We start from the raw sequence: 23,970 nt of genomic DNA, 5'->3' as shown, positions 1-23,970 counted from the left end.
GTTGTTCGCAAAGAATCCGGTATAAACTTCGAAAAAATTCTGCCCATCACCTTGCAAACAATTTGCTGCAAACTATGGAAATACTTCACCAAAGATTTCGGCCGGAGATTGTTGTCAAAAAATCCGGTACAAACTTCGAGCAAATTCTATGACCGTGCAAAGAATTTGCAGAGAACGTTGGAAGAACTTCGCCACAGATTTTGGCGGGAGTTTGTTGGCAACGAATCCGGTAAAAACTTCGAAAAAAATTCTGCCCATGACCTTGCAAAGAATTTGAAGAGAACTTTGGAAGAAATTCGCCAAAGATTTCGGCGGATTAATTTCGGTATAGACTTCAAGAAAATTCTGCCCATGATCGTGCAAAGAATTTTTGCAGAGAGCTTTGGAAAAGCTTCGCCAACGATTTTGGCGGGAGTTCGTTGGCAAGCAATACGGTATAAACTGCACGAAAATTCTGCCCAAGAACTATCAAAGAATTTGCAGAAAAATTTGGGAGAACTTCGCCAATGTTTTCGGCGGAAGTTTTTTAGCAAGGAATCCGGTATAAACTTCGAGAAAATTCTACTCATGACCTTGCACAGAGTTTGTAGAGAACTTTAGGATAACTTCGTCACAGATTTCGGTGGAAGTTGTTGGAGAACTATACCAAGAAATTTAACTGTCCTTGACCAAGGAGCTCCCGATTTAATTTTGAGGATCTTCCAGATATTTGCTGAAAATTTTGTGAAAAATGTGTTAAAGATTATGGTAAGAATCCACTTAGAACCTCCTTTGAGGCGCTTTAGAATAAATACGTCAGGCGTTTGTACGAAATTTGGCCAAGTATTTTGCACAAAAATAACAAGAATATTGCCAGAAATCTTTCAAGGCTTTTCCGACTAGGACAATCTTTCAATGAACCCTCGTTTAATCTTTCAAAGATCTCTCGTCCAGAAAATCGGTGAAAATTAGAGTTCTCAAGGTTCCACTATTAATCTCGACATGACCATGCCAAGATATTATCCAAGGAGCTGGCCAGGAATTTCGCTTAGAATGTTTAAAAGATTGTCCTGGTATCTGCCAAGATATTCTCCAAGGAGCTGGCCAGGAATTTTCTGATGACCTTGCTGGGGAACCGTTTACACCTTGAGAGGAATTCGAAAATTGTTTTGCAAGATCCTCACAAGCATTTGCAAAGAAATTTGAAAAGAAAACCACCAGAACTTACCAAGGAGTTTTCTAAAAATAATCAAATCTTTCGAAAACGGTAAATTCCAAGCAAACACGTTAGTTTTTGGCATCGCCGAATTGAAAGTTAGGTTTTATGTTTGCTTTTGCTGAGCAGCTTCTTGTTGACCAGTCGAGGATAGATAATCAACGGGTGAGCTCGTTTCATGCTTTTGTTTCTAATGAGTTCAATATGATTATTATCGAGACAGCCTATATCGAGACAACCTGTTCGTTTTACCAAAACGAATCCTATTATTCAACCCTTTCCCATTTTCTCATTTCATCCTTATCCCAAATTGACCTGCATTCGGACTCAGCCGGTACCAAACTTTGTTCAAATAATGGAATTTTCAATACATGCACAGTGATCGTGCAACCGTTGGTTACTTGTGGAAGTATAGTTGTTTTTGCAATAACGGAGTAGCACCTACGGGCGGTTAATCATGCTCATACTCATCAAATCTTTCGGAAATTTGACAAGAATTTGCGAAACATCTGTGACGGGTTTTTAAGGAAAATCAATCACGTTCATTAAAACAATTATAAAAGGGAAGGAAAAATCAACTGAAATCCTTGAAAATGTTTGATCTTATCAAGAATCTATGCATAAACTTCTTTTGAATTTTCCAAGCTTCTCATCGGAAATCAGTCAAAGTCCAAGTTTACTTTTTTTCTAATAATCACGCCAGGATTCCAAAGATAATTTGGACATAAATAGACCAATAATCTCGTAAGAAATCTGCCAAACAGTTCACTTGATAGAGGCCTTCAAAAGCGCTAAAGAATCTTCAAGGGATCTCTGAGCAGATAATCTACCGGAAATCTTGCAAACAAATAGTTAAGAAGTTGGGAATCTTTTGGTGAAGTAGGCAATAATCTTGTCAGACATTTAGAAACGAAACTGCTAAGAACTTTAAAAAATCTCGTCATGCATATCTCACCAAAAATCTTTCATTCATCGCAGCTGTGATCTTCCATATGTTCTTACAAGAATATTTGTTATATTATTCTTGTATTATTTATCCAGGGATTTCCAGAACTGCATTAGATTCTTTTTCTAGGTAATTTCTCCAGAACTTATTCATGCACAATTGACCGATAATGTGAGGAAATAAACTATTTCAATTTGACTAAATCAAAAAATAAGTTACAAAATCATCAATGAACAACACTCGATTTCGGTTAACTATTGCTGAGGTACTAGAAGTAGCGCATATATTTATCTGCAGGAACTATGCTTTCTGCGCTCGGTTACGAGCGGATGATTGTGCGAGTGTTTAATAACGATCTGTCTTTGGCCACTGCGGTCCCGGACGGCGTTGGCACGAGCCTTGCAGCTAGAAATGATGGAAGAAAACCAAAATTTGGAAATGAAGTACTAAATCACGCGTCATAATCGAATCGCTTTGCAGATGGGCGTACCTGTGCGTGCGATGCTGGGAGCACTTCCACGAGGTGAAACTGTTGCGCACCTTATCCCTGGTGAAGGTGAACCCATCGAGCAGTAGCAGCGGGGTTCCCCGGTTGCTAATCGTATACTGGACGTGCGGTGAGGTTCCAATTTCCTCTGCGAAGGCGAAGGCATGTTGGAACGGAAGACAAACGAGACAAACAGTGTTGGCCACAGATTAGTTCACCCAGTGCGGAACACTATGAAGAAGAGAACGAAAACTGTTAACTGAAGTTCTAGTACTACAATCAGGAGAGGGTTGATGTTGTTTATGTTGTTTCAAAAGGTTTTATTGATGATCAGACTCTTGTTTTGTTCATCATATTTCACACGCTTCCTCCGCTGTACGTATGACTGGCTTCCAGATCATAACTTCATTTCAGTAGAATGAATCTGTAAATGATTAAGATTGACGAAAATATATACTTCTGAAAAAAAATTGGTATACTAGATTGGTACTAACCATATGAAGGGGCTGAATACGTTTTAAAATCAAAGCCATCCAATTCGAGGGTTTAGATTATCTCGATACCACCCACAGTGAACAATATGGAAGTTTACACTAGAAGAAAGCACGCCTTGTGAATCTTTTATGCCATGGATTCCGCCATAACCATTCCTTCTGGCGTTCGTCCATCAACTGCATACGCTAGCTCATTGTGGTCGTAATGCACGTACGGGTTTATCATTTCGTCAGCTGCAAAAAATAGCTAATTTTAGCATAACTAGACTACATATAATAATTACAATAAATTAAAAAGTCAGTGTTGCCAGTTGGTACTGAAAAAAAAGCGAAACATCAAATTGCACTATAAAATAAATGTATTCTCAAGTTTCTGTTTTTTAGGTTAGATCAATATCAATCGTTGAAGCAGTTTGTTGTTCCGTCTGAGCTTTCGATTTTGTTCTGCTGTAGGTTCTTATCGACGGTTTCTCGCAGTTGCGACGATCCCTGACGGGCGGATGATTGTGCTCTCCCTGGATGGAAATTCGAGCCTGCTTTCCGTTCTTGGTTCGTTCGGTATTGGCTTGTACCGTGCAGCTAGAAAATCGTGACAGTCGAAGTGCATTAGATTCGTTCAAATTGAGAAAAATGAATCAAAGTGCTTAATGTAGTACTAGAACCATTGTGGCTTTTTTTAACACGATACTACACGAAAACGTACACATTTCACTTTGGATTTTAAGCCAATCTGGATATCAATCAAAGATTTTGTCAACGCTAGAAGTTAAGTATCCAATAAGTATCAATTAAATGCTTCAGCACTCCATGGGTCATGAAATGTGCAAATCTCTATTTCGTCCCGGATTTGATCTCAAGCAAAATTCTAGTACTTAGTACAATTTCACTTACCCCGTTTCCTTCGACTGTAGACATTGCCATATTCCAACTTTGTTCACTGCCTTCCACGGTGTGAACAAATAACCATTGATTGACAGTCGCATACCACGGTTTGTTTGTACGTAGACGACGTTAGCTTTTGCTGAAAATCAAACAAATGATTACTGTTCTATTACCACGTTCTATGATTGCAAAAAAAAACATCGAACAAATTTAAGCATGTTTTTTTTCTGTATCACACATAAACGTTTATTCGGGAATGATTAACTCTGACTTGATAAAAACGCAGTGACTACCGTCGGCGGAACGCTCGGCTCGCCTCTCGGCCATGATTTGCTGGAGATCGCCCTTCCGGCGTCGCGCTCCTATAATTTCATGGTTGTGCTCGCCGTTGATGGAAACAACCTGGCCAGCAAGATCATTGACGGAAGTGGCTCGGGCCGTACATCTGTAAGTGAGAAATTATTAGTAATCTTAGTAACATCAATATTCTAGTAATTCCATTAATTTATCAACTGTGTAAAACCATTGAAACAAGGTTTTTAACGTCAGTTAGGGCTAAATTCTTCTAAAATGGCTGTTATAAACTGCGTCACAGCGGATCACATTACTGCAGATTGCAACCTCAATTGAGTAAAATGAGCAGTGGTAGCTCCTTCTAACAATTTAATTTAAGAGTTTTACTAATTTTCCTGAGATTCATGTGACTGGAAATTCCCCAATTGCAAAGAAGTACTAGAGCGCACTTACCGCAAAGCCTTGAACTGAGCGCACCGCCAACGGATGGTTTTCTTGCGCACCTGCTTCCTCGTGAAGCCGTACCCATGGATGAAGAGCTGCTGGAAACCTTTCCTATTGGTTATGTAAGTTATCCCATGCTGGCTAGAAACTACAACGATAGAGAGAATTACGTTAGTGAAACCATTCCGGTACAATGCGATACGTTCAGAGAGCGGTCGAATCAAATGCGCGTTTGTCAATAAGAAGGTTTTATTTCTTTTATACCAAAAATAAATGGTTTGTGCGGTGAGTTTTCTTCAAAATTTCAGATCATTCGATAAAGTTGTGATCGCCATTACGTGCTACCACAAGAATTCATAATGCCAAACTACGGAAACTTAATAACGCTTTTAGGTAGTACTAGATTGCAATGAAATTATAAGTTTGCCAACTCTATCTCGAAGCAATTATAAGAAAATTTGTTCGTCGACAATCACACTCAGGAGTCGACTACCAAATTGAATTTCTTTTTTTAAATTCTAGTACTGCACGATCCATCAGTAAGAAAAATGATTCAAATGGCACTATATCTGTAAAAAAAAAACTTTCTAATCCGAGTCGAACGTGAAGGTGTAGATTTCCTCCAGCATCGGCTTCGGCGTGATCAGTCTGGGCCGACTGCTCCGCGACTGACTCCGACTGCCGTTCGATTTGGTCGGTTCGTGGATGTGCACCGGATTGGTCACCATGATCCGGTGCAGCCCGTTGCTTTTCAGCGTGGTAACGGCCCGGGCATTGCACGGTCGGTGCTGCACCCTGGTGCGACACACCCAGTATGTCGTATTGTCCGTTTTGTTGTTTTTGGCGTAGCAGTAGTCGTTGATTCGCAGCAAACTGGTACCGCGCTGACCGGGCACAAAGTCCAGCTCCTGATTGTCCAGGGTGATGACGGCCTTCTTGGATGCAATGGGTTTCAACTCGCCGAAGTACTCTTTGAAGTCGTCTGCAATGGAGACAAGCGGGGAATGGGTGTTAGATAATCTTAACGATCTGCCTATCTTGGTTTTGAACGGAGAAACAAAGGGTAGATATCACAGTTCACTTTATTAATTGGCAATTTAAAACAATCAAAAAAAAAAATTAAAGAGTATTGTAACTGTCATCGTCGAATCTTCGGTTTTAAGTTGTTGTCTTCAAAAAATGCTTCGCCAGTGATGTCCAGATGGATAACCTAGGAAAACGAGAAGATCGTTTTAGGCGATATGCTGTAAGCTAATCTAGTACTGCAGTATGTTTCTTATTCAGATCTAATAGGATTTGGTTTAGATTTGGATTGGAATTTAATTTAAATTTAAATTGAATTTAGATCCAATTTGGTTTAGATTTAGATTGGATTGGTAATGGATTAGATTTTTATTGTATTGGATTTAAATTAAATTTAGATTGCTTAGTATTAGCATTGGATTTGAATAGGGTTCGAATTGGATTTGAAATAGATTAGTTCGGATTTGTTTTGTATTAGGATTGCATTTGCAGGGCTGGTAGCGGCTAGACAGCCAAATAATAATGACTTTAGTGACCAAGATGATCTTCTTTCATACTTTCAGATATAACTAGAATTGCATCATACATTTTTGAGTGATTTTTTCAAACCAGCTCGCAAGCAATAACGATTCTATTAAAGTTAATTTTCTGTTTTTTTTTATAATTGGCATAACTCAAAAAATGGAGGAATACCTTTATTATATCTTCAGTAAAGTTCTAAATTTAGACAAGATGAGCAAGTTTGCTGAAGACGGCTTTTGTGTAAAGCTCTTTTTATTATTGGATAAATCGTTTACAATTTTTCGTCAAAATTTTCACTTTAGCCAAATCGTTACTACCTTTAAACTCTTAATTGGAACAATTACACTAAAATGTATGGTGGAATTCAAATTATTTCTGGCGTGGTGTGAAATGTCATTCAAATTGGTTTAGAAATAACTGAGATCTAGGCTACTAGACTATCCAAGTTGACTATTTTGTAGGGAAAATCGAAAAAGTGGCAAATGTATTGTCCAATGCTGTACATGTTAAAATTCATTGAAGCTTCGTCAGGTGCAGTAGAGATGCAAAACGATTTTTTCAACCAATCGTGATCGGGTCGCGTTGTGCGAGTGCGAAAAGATATCCGTGTTCAGTCGAGTATGTATTGTCAATTGGTGAGCTCATGCTTATGATAACATATTTTATTTTCCCATGCTGCTTGTGGAGATGGAAAGGTATTTTTGGTCTCTAGAAACAATATTCTAATTAACAACTGAGTCCCAACTGACTGTAAGGAGTTGACAGGCGACGTTATTGATTACTAAAGTGAGAGCTGCTAAGAAGTGCAATTACTTTTGCCAGTAATCCATTTAGTAAATTGACGTCAACATATGAGCTCGATTTTGGTAATTATTATTTAAATACCTCCATAAATTCATTTCCAAATCGTTTCCGTATGTTCATCAGAAATTTCTAAAAGAAACCCGGCACGAATTTTCGAACGTTTCTATGCAAAAATATTTACCTTGATCCGTTGACGCCCAAGGTATCCCACAATTGTGCTTAAGTCCCGAAATTGTTATCAATAGTTACGCTCGGTTCCCATAAAATAATCTCAGTTTCAGCAAAAAAAATGAAAGTCTATGGGGAGGATCCAAAGAAATTCTTAAAAGTGTGTCGTCGATCTATCATTGTATCCGTAGAATTAATTTAGCATTTCATTAAAGCAAAAATTATGCTAATTGATCCTTTAGCAACAGTAAGTGTTGTAAAAATATTTTCAGTTGGAAAAGTTTAACTCGTTTATTATAAATTTTACTCGTTCATTATAAAATTTACGCTCACTACAAAAGGTCCAGAAAAAGTCCACTGTGCAGACTTTGTATTGGAGATAGTTTAGCAAATTGACGGCGATCAAATTATTCACTTGTGAATAACATGATAGACAAAAATTTTTAAAATTTTATAAAGGATGAAACGGGTACAACCGTACCAACCATTTCATTTTAGGGGATAGGTAAAATCGTTGGAAGTGGCTTTGCTAAGAATGTTAGTGCACACTCCATTGCTGTATGTTTTCCTTTTCCTGGGATGGGATGCCTTATGCCCTGGCTTTGAAGCCTTGGCTTAAGCGCCATTGCTCGCTGTCTGAAATGAAAATAAAACTATCCCTTTCCAGTTAAGCAATATTGAAGAATATCGAAATTACGATTAAGCATGAAGCAAAAACCAGAATAATACTGCCCTAAAAACAATTACAGCGGTGTGATTCATATCCATACAGGCACCGTGCCAAAATCCAATGATGTTCCAAAATTTGTTAGATTTTTGCATTAATTTTCATCAATTTCTACAATTTGACAAATGGTGCAAATGTGGAAGTTGTAATCGAAGTTTAATTCTGAATATATGGGATATGTTGGAAAGATCTCACCCATGCTCATTGGACAACTGTGGTGATCCGATGAAATCTTGCTTCTTTTGAATCCTGACTATCAACTCTCAATCGACGACGGCTTATTTGCAAACAAGCGAAGTGATGCAGCGGACACTACTAATCTTGAATCTTCGATATCCAACACCAATATTTTTCCAAAATGTTCGGTGGTATCGGAATTTCGTCATTCTGAGAATTACGCCATCACAATTTCGTGTGGTTCACTAATTTCACTACGACAGTTCATGAATTCTTAAACATCCATTTAATTTTCAGCCAAAACTTTTTCACTCCAACCGATTTACCAGCGAAATCAAAACACAATTTGTTGTTCGTGCAAAAATATTAAAAAAAACATTGAATATCTAGAGAAAAACAAACTTTGTCATCACAGTCAAATATGTCATTATTTTGATGTTTGAAAACTGTATTTAAATAATTCGTGGTAACAAGCCACTATCAAATTTTGCAATGATAGCCCATTTTACTATTCGTATGATATTCATTGAAGATTTAAAAAGCAATAGATTTTCGCAGGTAGACAATAAGTTTATTTTTCAACCATACTAAATTTAGATGTTCAAGTCAAAGAACTTAATTTACCATTATTGTAATCTACACGTGAATTACTTATTCAGTTTTTTATTTTGATATCAATATCTAAATAATAACAAATTTGGTATTTTCTTTTGTCTATAGTTTTATTTCAATGGCAAAATATGATATTTGGTTTTTATGCCATACAAACTTAGTTATTATCTATGTCATTCCTTATTTCGTGCTACTGTTCTTATTTCAAACAAACAAATAACAAATTTTGACATTCAAACATTATATTTTAACAACTACCGAAAAGCTAAACTTTACATATACTTTGCAATTGGATTAAATGGACAAATTGATGTGAAGTTTTGCGAAAAAGTTACACGTCTTCTCAGTGAGAATCGAACTCAGCGAAAAAGGACCACGTGATTATTGAGCTGAAATCGAATTCAGGTTAACTTCTGCGTTTATGAGTCCTCTCATGGCGTAGGGGTAACGCGCCCTAACTAGAGATCAGGGAGTCGTGAGTTCGATTCTCACTGAGAAGACGTGTAACTTTTTCGCAAAACTTCACATCAATTTGTCCATTTGATCCAATTGCAAAGTATATGTAATGTTAAACTTTTCGGTAGTTGTTAAACTTCCACTCGGCTGGTTATCCGTAAACCACGATTCATAATTAAAAACAAGTATTATATTTTAATTTTGTTATTTAAGTGAAATCCTCCTCTACCCGGTTATAGAAGTCCAGAGCAAATTTCTGGTTAGAAACAGGAAGTTTTTATAATACTCAAATTTATTTTACTAGAACTCCAAGAATTACCAGAATTAAATAAAAACTTATGCAATGATCTTTGACATCGTTCATTTCTGTCCTGACATGTTATGCAAACAAACTTAGGTCGAAAAAACAACATGTATTGATTTACGGAAAAAAAATCAAATAATAGGATGTTTCATAGTATTCTAAGTATAATAAGATTTTGAGTGTCACCAAAAATATAATTCTTGCTCAAACATGTTCCCTAGACATCTAAAAGCATATTGCCAGTGATGAACTAGCCAAACGAGTTAAAAATCACTTTAATAAAGAAAACAAAAATCTAAAACCATATTATTGTCAATGAAAAAACAACATTACATTGCTTAGCATTTCGATTTACAGGATAACAGGTCAAAACCTTGAGTTTGCAGTAGCTCTTTAGGTAAACAAATAATAGCGCAAAAAAAAGTTTTCATATTGCTCTGACGCATTGACTAGACTTCTACAATCAATGCATTGTGGAAAAAATACATTTATTTAGCATGGAATTCGATTTACAGGCAAACAGTTTGAAACGAACAAGATTTGAAGTAGTTTTAGTGTCAAAGAAATTTTTAATTGTTTTCCAAAATTTATATTTCTGCTAAAACATATTTTCTGGACTTCTAGAATGAAATTTATGTCGAAAAAAATGAAGAAAAGAATTTGAAGCAATTAAGAAAACCTTCATTCCTTTCATTCTTGGCAAAAGAAATTTTGAGTGTAATCTGAAATTTTCATTTTATCCTTGAAATAAGTAAATCAATATTTAAAAAAAATGTCAACGCTTTGAATTTTGATTTATAGGCTAACATGTTGAAAACTAAGGCTTATTGTACTTTTTTAAACAAAGGAAATTTAGAGAGTATAATACAAAATTTCATTTTCTGCTCAAATATAGTCACTGTTCTTGTACAAACAAATTTAATTCTAAAAACTACATGTCATTGCTTCGCAATCTAATTTTCGAGTGTTTTCAAAATTTACTACTTTTTTTCCAAAGATACTCACTGTACTTCTAAAAGTAAGTTCAAGCAAATAAAAAAAAGATTGCTTTAGGCTAAAAATCTAGGGTTCCTCGAAGGTTTTTGATAAAAAATGTTTTAAGTGTAATCTATAATTTCTATGTCTGCTCAAATATGTTCACTGGACTTGTACAAGTATATTTATACCGAAAAAGCTAGATATCATCGCTATGAATTTTGATTTACATGTAAACAGATTGAAAACCTGAAGCGTCTCGTAGTTTTTTGAGTGAACATTTTTTGTAAGTGTTATCAATAATTTATATTTCTACTCAAAAATGTTCACTGTACTACTGCACTCAAATTGATGTCAATGAAACTACATTTTATCGCTTTATATTTTTGGTTTATAAGCAAACAGTTTCAAATAAAATGTATTTATTTTTATTTTCGTCGTAATAAATTTTTTTGAGTGATAATTAAAAAAACTGTACCATTTTCAAGTTATTTGCACAAATCACTGGCCTCAATTGAGGACGCTGGGCGTTCGGCGCTACTGTTCTCAAAATAGGTCGCTGGGCTTTAACGGGTCAAATATCTAGGCGATAATGATTCCTCCTTGGGCTCCTTCTGTTTGAGGTCAAAAGAAATTTTTAAAGAACTACGAAAATCAGTAAAACATTACTGTCCTGCTGTTGTCACGAAAATAAGAGATAAATTCGCAAATAATAGAAAACAATTTACAAATTGTAACGTTCCCTCTCTCTTTGGTGTATGGACAGTCACTGTTTGAGCCCAACGAGATGACGAGGTTTCGTAATAAATGTCATGGGTCCTTAAGTTAATCCCGTAAATATTTGTGTTCTTCTAAGCTATATAAGGAGCCGGATGCTATTCTTGGCACTTTTAATTCACCTTGGCAGTGGGGTTTTTTGAAAGCTATTGAGCCCATATTTGGTCACAATATGCATCGTATTAAAGTGCTTCTTATTGCAAAGTTTCAGATAATTCAGCAGAGAAAAACCCTTCATGCCAAAGTGAATCATGGAAGTGCCAAAGTAGCTCTGCACCCTACCTAGCTTTTAGTCAACAGCTTATCAGTTGCTGTCTTCATATGTAATTTGTTCTAGGTGTCCCATTCCTGCAAGGCATCCTTAATGTAATTTGTCTATTAGACATCAGCAATATGATGTCTGTGGTCAGACGGCATCATACTTAATTTTATTGCCTCTTTTCCGGCTTTACAACCTTGTGATCAAACCATCTGGTATCTCTAAGATTTCATTTTAGTACTTTTGTAAGGTTCTATAACATTGTCCTAGGAGATTTTCATACATTACTTGATCAGTTCATGTTCAAACATAAACGTAACACTACTTTCGTTTGAGAAACTAATCCAGATTATTGTGTTAAGCATATCATCAGATCCCGGAAATAATGATTTTACTACTCTTGTGAAAAAAGATAACTTTAGAGACTTTTTGTGGCGAATAAAGACCAGGTCAAAAATAGTGATCAAGTCACTAAAAAGTGACTCGCTACCAGCCCTGAATTTGGATAGAGTTTGAATTGTGTCATGATTGGATTGGATTTGATTTCAATTTGTATTGAATATGGATCGGATTAGAATTGGAAGCGATTATGAATATAAAGCTAGAAAATCGAAAGAAGTACTAGATTTACTAATCAAATACCTGTTAGTAGTTTGGCGTGAACTTGGCCCCGCACAACTATATTCCCTCGATCAATTCGGGATAATCAGCAATGTGGCTATGCACCGGACTGCCGGTGGATATTTTCTTGCTCTGGTTTGTCGTAACCAAATTGGCCCGGCACCGAGTCTTGCAATAATGCGTGCAACGCCAAAACGGCCCATTATGAATAGCAGCCGAGTGGGGTTTCATCGTGATCCTAGAGAATCTGAAATTTACAAAAATAGAACTTGTGTTAGTTTCAGAGCAAGTATTAGAAGGTGGAACGAGATCCACACGTAGTGGTCTATAATAGGATGCTATCGAAGACGAAATACAGACCTTCATATCCTTTGCAGTTGCCTAAAATTTTATGGCACATGAGGTAATAGAGCAGCATCCATAATTCTATGAAAATTGTACTGCGATATGTCAAACTTGGATACTGAGTGCAGTACCAAGGGACCGAATGAAGTACTAGAAGTGGCATCCATTCTGAGCCCGACTACCGCTTTTTTGGCCTTATAAGGCTATTATACGGCTAATATAGGGCATGTCTGCTATGTAATGGAACTATATTAGCACGCAGGGCATGCTATTTGGTTACTTGGGTACTATGTCTTTATTTCGTTTTGGATGCTAGTACTTTCATTATTGATGCATCATTTGCATCAGCGATCCAACTTGGAAAATAAACTTTAAAACTCGACTTTATTACTGCATTACATTTGTCATGCACGCGTTCCAGATTTTATTGTACAAAAACGTGCTTTAAAAAGCTGTGATAGAAAGAAGCATCTTTTCATTAATAATCTGATAAGTTGCATCGTCCTTTTCTATCACTCATCCCACTCATAACAAATCGACGTAGTCCGCTTTGTGGCAATGTACCGGAGTGCCGATGGATATTTTCCGTCCGGTATTCGAAGTAACCAGTTTGGCCCGGCAACCGTGCGAGTGATGTCGCGTGCAGCGCCAGTACGTGGCCTGCCCGTGGCCTTTATTCCGGTTGAATGAAAATCCATCGAAGATAAGCTTCGGGCCACGTTGTCCTTTCACGAAGAGCAACCGGTTGAGGTTGGGATCGAGCGGATCTGCAATGAACGACGAAGATAAATAAGTTGAAGGAAGTATTAGATTAGATGTCTGAACTGCGAAAACGGCTTCATTTATCGAGTAACATTTTTTTCATTTGGATATCAATCTATTTTAACATGACTTTGAAATACAGTCGAAACTAAAGATAGAGCAGTACTAGAATATTAACATAAAACGTTCCCTCAGCTTTATTCTATCTAATCCGGCAATACTTCTTGTCCATAGGCCATCAACTGCATCTATTTGATCTGTTTTTAATTACTACTTTGAAATACAGACGAGTTTAAAGATAGCGCAGTACTAGAATATCAAGACAAAGCTCTTCCCACAGATTTATTCTTTCGGTGCTCGCTACTGGCGTTGTCTTTTCTCCGGCAGCACTTTCCGTCCACGGGCCATCTTCAGCATCGCACTCTCGCCATGCCTGCGACGTTCCGTAATGATCAGATGGTTGTGACAGCCGCTGAGCTTGACGGCCGGTTTTTGTCCCGGCTCTCGGCGGCGAACGGAGGCACGAGCCGAACAGCTGCGAAACAGAGAAACTTTAAATTCAGAGCGGAATCGGACACAAGGTTGACGGACTTACCCCAACACTTTGGCCTGACTACACGCCCAATACTGAACGTCGTCGTTCGTCTTCGAATGGATGTATGGAAATCGATTGACGCTCAGCTGAATACCACCCTGACTGTTAACTATGAACACGATGTCTGCAATGGAAGAAATACTATGGTAAGCTTGGTACATCTGCAGAGAAATTGAGGTAATAGATTAGTCAGTAAATATCTGCTAAAGAAGATTGGCAAAAATGTGAATCAATATCAAAAGACAACTCTGCTTGCAATCTAGTACTTCTAAGTTTTCATAGATTCTCGATTCTACTTGATTTCGTTGCAATTTACAATTCGATTAGGTTTAGATTTGATTCATATTCCGATTCGATTCCGATTTGAATTTGATTCGACTCCATTTCGCTTAGATCTTGATCCCATTTGAGTTCGATTTACAAACGAATATGTATTATAGAAATCCATTGACGTTCAGATGAATGCCAAACACAATGTGTAAAATAAAATAAATACTTTGTTAAGTTTGGCACATCAGCAGGTAAAATGAGGTAATAGATTAAAAAGTAAATAATCGCTAAGGAAGATGGACGTCCAATTAAAGATAAAAAAATATTGATTCAAAAAACAATTCTGATTTCAACCTAGTACTTCCCAGTTTCAATAGAAGCTCAATAATAAAGACATCTTTTTCTTCTTCTTCTTTCTGGCGTTACGTCCCCACTGGGACAGAGCCTGCTTCTCAGCTTAGTGTTCTTTATGAGCACTTTCACAGTTATTAACTGAGAGCTTACTATGCCAATGACCATTTTTGCATGCGTATATCGTGTGGCAGGTACGAAGATACTCTATGCCCTGGGAAGTCGAGAAAATTTCCAACCCGAAAAGATCGTCGACCGGTGGGATTCGAACCCGCGACCCTCAGCTTGGTCTTGCTGAATAGCTGCGCGTTTACCGGTACGGCTATCTGGGCCCATAACATAGGCATAACTCAAGAAAAAAATTCAGACGAGATGAAATAGCCATTCCCTTAAAATGAAATTCAAATTTTTGAACATCAGCGATGTATACAGAATATTTCTCGGAGATCATTTGGTATTTTTTTTTTAGATGTAATCTTGGGGAAATCTGGGCTGGTAGCGACTGATCGTCTTGAAAATAAGAATTTTAGAGAGACTTCTTCATTTAGAGACCTCTTGCTAAAAAACAAAACAATTATGAACCAAAACGAACCAACAGTTCCTACATGAATTACGAATACAAAAAGACACCACGACATAAGAGTTCGATTCCTAAGTTTAACAGACATTTTTATTGGATTATTTATAACACATATTTTTTTTTTGAATTCCTCATGACATTACAAGTATTACTGCTCGTTTAGTTTTCATTTAAATACTACTCCGAAGATTTCTTCAAGAGATTCTTTGAGATTTTCACAAACTTTCTAAGTAATCCTTCCTAGAAATTCGTTTAAAATACCATCAAAAATTCAAACTGGATTTTTCACAGGAATTATTTCGGAGTCCATCAAGAATCCCTCCAAAGATCGTTTCAGACATTTTTGAATGAAGTTTCAATGTCTCCGATTGATATCCCTAGGACTTCCTCCAACATTCCCATTTAGAACACCTTCAGGAATTCCATTTCATTATTTTTTTTTTCTAAATACTCAAGGAATTCATTAAAGAATTTTTCTAATCATTAATACAAGGATGTCTCCAGGGAAATGTCAAGAACATTTTTCAGATTATTTGGGAGAAAATTGTTCAAAACATCCGAGAAGAATTTCGAAAGCAAATCCTAGCGTAAGCTCAGATGAAACTTGTGTGAGTACTAAGTGTGCCTTGATAAATTTCTACAATGATCTCTGAAAAAACTCTTCTTAGAATTTTCTTGATAAATTGCTAAGATAACTAAAAAAAATATAATGAATAAAGTTTTGAAGAAGACATGGAGATTTGGGAGTATTATTTCAATTTTTAAGCGAAAAGAACCGCAATTATAATATATTGATGAAATCCTGGGGAAATACCGTGAGGAAATCTGGAGGAACTCAATGAGGAATCAATGGTCAAATTTATCGAGGAATTCTTAGAAAAGTTTCTGATAGATTTCATCAAACAATGCCTGAAGGATTTTCGGAGTGATTGAGAGTAATCAAGGATGAATTTTGAAAAGAATCCTAATTAAAATGAAAAAAAAACCAGCGTAGGAATCTTTGTAGGGTTTCTTGAAAAAATGACGAAACGAAATTTATTAAAAACTCTGTAATAAACCTTTGTGGAAGCTCTTCCTGTAGGATCAGTGGTAAATTTTCTAGAAGTATCAAATGAAGAAATCGGTGAATCAGTGCAAAAACATCTGGAGGAAATCCTGGGATAGCTAGGGTTTTTTTTTCAGGGTAATCTCTGTGAAAATTAATGCAGGTTTACGAATTATTAAGAATTTGTGGAATAATCGCGTAATAGTCATTGAAGTTTTCTCTTGAGTCTAGAAATTTTTGCCCCAGGATTCACTGCTTCCTTGTCTAAACATGTTTATGCTAAATAAATAACAATCGTGAAACGGACTTAACATGTCAATTAGTGTTTTGAAAGAGGCGCAGCCAAACATTTTTTGATTGAAAGCATTTTGTGTCCAAAAAACGACAAATATTCTACCATGTACTACTGCTTTAACATGAATTCATGAGTGTAGCCGAATTTCCAGGTTCAATGAAATTCCCAGTTAATTCCAGGTTTTCACAGGTTGTATACACCCTGAATATTGATTAGTTTCGGTTTAGATTGGATTGGATTTACATTGAATATGGATTGGAATTGGATCAGATTATGATCGGTTTGCATATAGAGAGCTAGAAAATCGAAAGAAGTACTAGATGTTGATTTCTCTATCACATACCTGCTGCTAGTTTGGCGTGAATTTGATCCCGCACAAAAATATTCATTCGATCAATTCGGGATAATCAGCCAGGTGGCTATGCACCGGTGGATACTTTCCTGCCCTGGTTTGTGGTAACCAAAATGGCCCGGCACCGAATCTCACGTGAATGCGTGCAACGCCAATACGTGGCCAGCTTATTCCTTCTGTTGATGGTGAATGAAAATCCGTCAGAGATGAGCTTTGGCCCACGTTGTCCCATCGTGAGCAGCAGCCGAGTGGTGTTTGATCGTGGTCCTAGGGAATCTGAAATTTTCGAAAATAGAACTTGTGTTAGTTTTAGAGGAAGTATAAGAATGTGGAACGGGATCCACACGTAGTGGTCTATAATAGGATGCTATTAAAGACAAAATACAGACCTTCATATCCATTGTAGCTGCCCAAATTTTTTCGGCGCGTGAGGTAATAGAGCTACATCTAGAATTCTGTGAGAATTGTACTGCGGTATGTCAAACTTAGATACCGAGTGCAGTACCAAGGGACCGAATGAAGTACTAGAAGTGGTATCCATTCTGAGCCCGACTACCGCTTTCTTGGCCTTATAAGGCTATTATACGGCTAATATAGGACTTGTCTGCTATGTAATGGCACTATTTAGTTACTTGGGTACTATGTCTTTATTTCGTTTTGGATGCTAGTCCTTTCATCCATTGATGCATCATTTGCATCAGCGATCCTACTTTCCATCCATATTGATGTCTTTGGCATTGGAAAATAAACTTTAAAACTCGACTCTAGTCCAGCATTTAATTTTTCATGGACGCGATCCAGAATTTATTGTACAAAACCGATCTTTAAAAAGCTGTGATAGAGAATGTATCTTTCCACTAACAATCTGATAGGTGCATCGTCCTTTTCTATCACTCATCCCACTGATAACAAATCGACGTAGTCCGCTTTGTGGCAATGCACCGGAGTGCCGATGGATATTTTCCGGCCGGTGTTCGTAGTAACCAGTTTGGCCCGGCAACCGTGCGAGTGATGTCGCGTGCAGCGCCAGTACGTGGCCTGCCCGTGGCCTTTATTCCGGTTGAATGAAAATCCATCGAAGATAAGCTTCGGCCCTCGTCGTCCTTTCACGAAGAGCAACCGGTTGAGGTTGGGATCGAGCGGATCTGCAATGAACCAAGAAGATAAACTGGTTCGATGAAGTACTAGAGTAGATGTCTGAACTGTGAAAACGGAATCGAAAAAGTTATCAATCTAGTACTACGATAGTGTGCATTTGAGTATATTTCGTCATTGTTCAATCATATCAACCGACTCCTAAAATCCCGGCATGTGATTGTGCGAGTGTTCGTTGATGGTGATGCGCCCGGTGCCTCGATAGGTTATGGCCCGGGCACGGCACTTGAAGCGCTTGCCCCGCTCGCACAGCCAGTACGTTTTGGTAGCGTTGCCAGCGTTCCGAATGTAGACGAACCCCTCCAGGGTCATTTTCGGCATACCGCGGCAGCTCGGAGAAAACGTCACATCCCGTCCTCGGTACTCGATTTGGGCTCCGACACATTTCCGTTTGGCTGGGGTAAAGGGTGAAGAAGCGATTATAAGTAATGTGAAAGCGAATCAAAATCTAGTACTTCAGTATACAAATTATCAACTGATAAAAAGGCTTTATTTATCGAGTAACATTTTTTTCATTTGGATATCAATCTATTTTAACATGACTTTGAAATACAGTCGAAACTAAAGATAGAGCAGTACTAGAATATTAACATAAAACGCTCCCTCAGCTTTATTCTATCAAATCCGGCAATACTTCTTATCCATAGGCCATCAACTGCATCTATTTGATCTGTTTTACATTACTACTTTGAAATACAGACGAGTTTAAAGATAGCGCAGTACAAGAATATCAAAAAAAAGCTCTCCCCCCAGATTTATTCTTTCGGTGCTCGCTTGCGGCGTTGTCTTTTCTCCGGCAACACTTTCAGTCCACGAGCCATTTTCAACATCGCACTCTCGCCATGTTTGCGCCGTTCCGTAATGATCAGATGGTTGTGACAGCCGCTGAGCTTGACGGCGGGTTTTAGGCCCTGCTCTCGGCGCCGAACCGAGGCACGAGCCGAACAGCTGCGAAACAGAGAAGAAACACCGTACGTCGATTAGGTTTGGATTAGGAGTGGAATCGGACACAAGTTTGGCGGACTTACCCCAACACTTTGGCCTGACTGCACGCCCAATACTGAACGTCGTCGTTCGTCTTCGAACGGATGTATGGAAATCCGTTGACGCTCAGCTGAATGCCACCCTGATTGTTAACTATGAACACGATGTCTGCAACGAAAGAAATAGTTTGTTAGGTTGGGTACATCTGTAGGGAAATTGAGGTAATAGATAAGAAAATGAATATCCGCTAGAGAAGATTGACGAAAATGTGAATCAATATCAAAAGACAACTCTGATTGTAATCTAGTACTTCCCAATTTTCATTTAATCTCGATTTTACTTGAATCCGTTACTTTTGTTTGATTAGAGTTAGATTCGATTTCGATTTCACTTTGATTCGACTCAATTTCGATAAGATCTTGGAGTTGAAGTAATAGATTAGTAAGTACATATCATTTAAGAAGGATTGACGAGACTGAGAATCAATAACAAAAGACAATTCTGCTTGCATTCTAGTACTTCCCCGTTTTCATAGAAACTCAATTTTACTTGATTTCGTTTCCGATCACAATTTGATTAGATTCATATTCCGATTTGACTTTGATTCGACTCAATTTCGATAAGATCTTGGAGTTGAGGCAATAGATTAGTAAATATCTGCTAAGGAAGATTGACGAAAATGTGAGTCAATTATAAAACACAATTCTGCTTGCAATCTTGCAGTTCCCAGTTGACATAGAATCTGTATTTTACAATTTTCAATTTGATTAGATTTATATTCTGATTCGATTTCGATTTGACTTTGATTCGACTCAATTTCGATAAGATCTTGGAATTGAGGTAATAGATTAGTAAGTAAGTATTCGTTAAAAAGGATTGACAGACTGAGAATCAATAACGAAAGACAATTCTGCTTGCAATCTAGTACTACTCAGTTTTCAAAGAATCTTGATTTTACTTGATTTCGTTTTCGATCACAATTTGATTAGATTGATTTTCTGATTTGACTTTGATTCGACTCAATTTCGATAAGATCTTGGAGTTGAGGCTGTTAGATTAGTTAGCAAATATCTGCTAAGGAATATTGACGAAAATGTGAATCAATTATAAAACACAATTCCGCTTGCAATCTTCAGTTGAGGTAATAGATTAGGAAGTAAATATTCGTTAAAAAGGATTGACGAGACTGAGAATCAATAACGAAAGACAATTCTGCTTGCAATCTAGCACTTCCCCGTTTTCATAGAAACTCAATTTTACTTGATTTTGTTACCGATAACAATTGGATTAGATTTATATTCCGATTCGACTTCGATTTGGCTTTGATTCGACTCAATTTCGATTAGATCGTGGAGTTGGGGCTTAGAATGGGTACCACTTCTAGTCCTGCATTTGATCCCTTGGTACTACACTCGGTACCTAAGTTTGACAGATTGGATTGTAGTGCACTTTTCATTGCATTTTAGATTTTGCTCTATTACCTATCATGTGCCTTAAAATGTTGGGCAACTGCAAGGGTCATTAAGGTTTATTTCGTCTTTGGTTGCAATTTACAATTTGATTTATATTTCGATTCTTTTTCGATTTGTCTTCGATTCGACTCAATTTCGATAAGGTTCGATTTCCAGATGGTTAATAAATTTGATTTCGATTGTGATAAAATTTCGATTCTACGTTTTTTTTCATTTTTTTATGAAGTTTTATTTTAAATGACTTAAAATTATGTTTAAAGATAAGAGTTAGGATTCGAAACACAACATAAAGAATCAAACAATGAATTTCCCAGTATTTTTCGCTTTACTTCTTCTTCTTCTTCTTTCTGGCGTTACGTCCCCAATGGGACAAAGCCTGCTTCTCAGCTTAGTGTTCTTATGAGCACTTCCACAGTTATTAACTGAGAGCTTACTGTGCCAATGACCATTTTTGCATGCGTATATCGTGTGGCAGATACGAAGATACTCTATGCCCTGGGAAGTCGAGAAAATTTCCAACCCGAAAAGATCCTCGACCGGTGGGATTCGAACCCACGACCCTCAGCTTGGTCTTGCTGAATAGCTGCGCGTTTACCGCTACGGCTATCTGGGCCCCTATTTTTTCGCTTTAATAACTGAAGAAAAAACTTGGCGATTTTGGTTCAATTTCCACGAAAACCAAGAGTGCTAATCAAATGATCTGAAAGTGATTTTTATAATCAAAGTCGGATATGAATGTTACTAAAATAATGAGATCATACGATCTTGAGCCGTCCTGTATGTCGGAGTCAATCAATTCAAAGTGTTTTCTTAATTACTGTTTGTAAGTGTCTTCACAGTGAAGGTTTATAATTAAATATTAACCCTCTATAGCCTATTGCCTATTATAATAGCCAAATTTTTATTTTCGATCTAAGTATCAATTTTGGTTATCTAAAATCGATCGAAACGCGTTTTGGACAATGATTTATTTTTATTCGCAAATTTATTAATTTTGGTTTTTGATTTTTCTAATTTTAATTTTTGAGCATCCCTATCTTTTATCATTTTTTCTTGAAGCCTCTTCTGGGTTCCGATTTTTGGCAATGATAAAAAATTGAGTTTTTGCAGTACTTTTGAAAATATAAAATTTCTTATTATTTTTCATCCACATATTTTATTTTCCGTGTAACATCGATTTGATTTTTTTTTCGTTTCCTTTTGGTTCTTTTTCTGTGATAGCTTGCACGTATAAAAATATAAAATGTGCAAATTGTTGTAACACACGTTAAATTAGACCCAGGCATGTGAAGGTTATAAAATAATACAATTTATCAAACATTAAAAAAAAAACAAAAATGTTTAAAAAACCGTGTTAATTTTTCCTTATGCGCGTGATATGGCCCAAGGTAAAAGCCAAAAATAAAATCATTTTGATTTCCTTGCTAAGAAAAAATACACAAAATTCCCAAGTGTGCCCCGTCTAAAGGCGGTTGGGTATTAGATGGTTAAATTAAGTTATTACAATACTCTATTCGAGCTTAAGAAAAAAATATCGTTTCCCTTGAAATGGGATTCAGATTTACGGACAATTCTTTAAGAATATTTTTAAATCTTTTTGTTTTCAGAATTCCTCGTAACGTTACGACAAGTATAACTAATCATTTTTCCTTAGATTTCTTTCCCATATTACTCCGAAGATCTCTTCGAAAATGCGATCCGAGATTTTTTCATGGACTTTCTAAGATATTCTTCCAGGAATTTCGTTTTAGAGTTCATTTTATATTTTCAGTTCGTTTTATGAGTTCAATCTGGATTTTTTTTTCTAAGAGTCAGTAATCCTTCCAAAGATTGTTTCGTTTTTTAAGGAATTTGCAAGTTCTACAGAAATTCATCCATTGATTCCCCTTTGAATTTCTGCATCATTTCCATTTAGAGGATCTTCAAGAATTCAAAATTCTTTCAGGAATTCGTAGATTTTTTCCTACCATTCATCAAGGGATGTCTCCAGGAAAATAATAAGAGAATTTCACAGGTTTTTTTTTTTTGGAGAAAGCTATGAAAAAATCCGCGAAAACTTTATAAAGAGTAGTCATTAATGATACTTGCGTGACTATAAGGATATTCTATTCTATGAATTTCTAATTGAATAATGACTGAATTGTTGGAAAAAATGAAGAAATCGGCATAGTGTATTGTTGTACGGTTTCTTGGAAAAATGCCGATTTTTTTTTTAGCATGAGCATAAGCATAGACGACCGTACAATTCGCAGTTCCTACTCCGTGATTTACCAGAACAATCGAAGTTGCACAGAGATTTAATAAATGTGGCTTGGGATTAGCTTACCATTCTTCAATGTGTACAAATCGAGAGCTCAAATTTTAAAAGCCAATAACGGCGCCGGCCACGTCCTTACAGTCATCGGGGAAGGGGAGGAATGTTAGTTCGACAACCGTTGTTAATAGAGACCGAGATCACGTCTGCATCTCCACAGTTGTCATGGAAAGGTTATTGGGTTAGTGGGATAAGGTAAAGATCTGGGAGTCACCAGTGGTTGGTGATGCGATCCATGGTATAATCACGCCTAATCGGATTCACGATATAATTCGATAATCGCGTTATACGCCGAACAAGTGTTCATCACTCGCCCACGCAAGAGCAAGTGACGCGATCAACAGATCAAACACTACTAACGATCCGCGGCGCGTTTGTATTTCACTACTCTATCGACGCGCGACATGTTTGATCCTGCCCTCATCGCCCGCCTCCGCAGGAGCAAGCGTCAAGGTCGAAGGATCAAACAGAACTAACCGATCGCAAAGTATCCTTTGAGGAATCTCTAGTAGCATCACTGAAGGAGTACCTAAAAGTATTCCAGAAGAAATTTCTAGAGAAATCATTACAATTCCTAAGGCATTCATTGGAATCTGAGAAAAATATCATTATGAACTTGTTGAATAGTCTCTGAAGGCTCTAGAATTTTGCATCAGGGCTCAATGCAAGCAGATTAAGGCAAAAATAAGTGGCTTTAGAGACCATTTTGATTAAAATAGAAACTATAGATACCTTACAATAATGATAGACTTTTTGCATTTAAATAGTGAGCAGGATTTTTTGATGTTTCCCTGCAAAGATTATTATTTTTGCAGAACAGACAAAACCCAATTGGAATTGAATTTGAATTGGAATACGAAAATACTGTTATGATTAACGAATAATAATAATTTAAAGTACTAGAGCATAATTAGGTTTATATTAATAAAAATGACTATCAAACAGAGTATATAAAACAACTCAAGTAAATCATTCTACAAAAAATCCTTTTTGAACACACACTCATTTATTTATAAAACCAATTTCAGACTTGATCATTCGTTAGAACGTAAAATGAGATCATCCAGCAAAGAAATGCTCCCGGCTTCGATCCAACTAGATCCAACTGCCGAAATCATCACTCAAATTGGGCAACACCCTCTCGTGGGTGTGCTCGGCAACGACCACGCGCAACCTCGGTAGCCCTTCGACTTCACTGGTAACGATGCGGGCGCGACACTTCAGCCGGTAGTACAACGAGCACTTCCACGTCCGGGAACGCTGCCCGGGGAAGGAACGCTCGT

At 37.1% G+C, this 23,970-nt stretch overlaps 2 protein-coding genes and 1 long non-coding RNA gene across 12 annotated transcripts in view; all 3 read right to left on the bottom strand.

Moving 5' to 3' along the window:
• LOC5573536 (modifier of mdg4) overlaps nucleotides 1–23,970 on the bottom strand; it is a 419,719-nt gene that overhangs the window by 204,842 nt on the left and 190,907 nt on the right. Inside the window, exons 5-6 of one of the 8 annotated variants that reach the window (XM_021838306.1) lie at nucleotides 18,946–19,069; nucleotides 18,433–18,865 (exon numbers count right to left, since the gene is read on the bottom strand). The exons of the other annotated variants lie outside the window; for them this stretch is intronic. Coding sequence (XP_021693998.1) covers nucleotides 18,673–18,865; nucleotides 18,946–19,069 — 317 coding nt within the window. The 3' untranslated portion in view covers nucleotides 18,433–18,672. Of the gene's footprint in view, nucleotides 1–18,432; nucleotides 18,866–18,945; nucleotides 19,070–23,970 lie in introns of those variants that run through there. 8 annotated transcript variants of the gene reach the window in all.
• On the bottom strand, nucleotides 5,807–12,579 carry LOC110674210. Of its 2 annotated transcripts, XR_002498738.1 has the most exons (3): nucleotides 12,528–12,570; nucleotides 12,189–12,414; nucleotides 5,807–5,952 (listed from the first exon to the last, which is right to left on the bottom strand). It is a non-coding gene; the product is annotated as an uncharacterized LOC110674210 (long non-coding RNA). The 2 variants fall into 2 exon arrangements; XR_002498737.1 differs by having other exon boundaries at nucleotides 12,189–12,579.
• Nucleotides 13,377–17,254, bottom strand: LOC110674209. 2 transcript variants are annotated; one of them, XM_021838321.1, is made up of 4 exons: nucleotides 17,152–17,254; nucleotides 16,754–17,038; nucleotides 13,870–13,993; nucleotides 13,377–13,809 (listed from the first exon to the last, which is right to left on the bottom strand). In XM_021838321.1, the coding sequence occupies exons 2-4, from the start codon at nucleotides 16,797–16,799 to the stop codon at nucleotides 13,635–13,637; spliced, it is 345 nt and encodes a 114-aa protein (XP_021694013.1). In that variant the 5' UTR covers nucleotides 16,800–17,038; nucleotides 17,152–17,254; the 3' UTR covers nucleotides 13,377–13,634. The 2 variants fall into 2 exon arrangements, with proteins under 2 accessions (XP_021694013.1, XP_021694014.1); XM_021838322.1 differs by having other exon boundaries at nucleotides 13,870–14,030; nucleotides 16,754–17,202.

The sequence above is a fragment of the Aedes aegypti genome, chromosome 1, assembly GCF_002204515.2.
Source record: "Aedes aegypti strain LVP_AGWG chromosome 1, AaegL5.0 Primary Assembly, whole genome shotgun sequence".
Lineage (NCBI taxonomy): Eukaryota > Metazoa > Arthropoda > Insecta > Diptera > Culicidae > Aedes > Aedes aegypti.
Note: the sequence above shows the minus strand (reverse complement) of the source record. Positions and strands in the feature narration are given on the sequence as shown.

What these genes read in the sequence shown, in the direction of transcription:
- LOC110674209 (XM_021838321.1), bottom strand. Translation starts at nt 16,799, where the DNA reads ATGAATATTTTTGTGCGGGATCAAATTCACGCCAAACTAGCAGCAG. An exon ending in TCACGCCAAACTAGCAGCAG is followed by an intron (nt 13,994 to 16,753) that starts GTATGTGATAGA and finishes CTTCCATTGCAG; the next exon opens with ACATCGTGTTCATAGTTAAC. An exon ending in AGTCAGGCCAAAGTGTTGGG is followed by an intron (nt 13,810 to 13,869) that starts GTAAGTCCGTCA and finishes TCTGTTTCGCAG; the next exon opens with CTGTTCGGCTCGTGCCTCCG.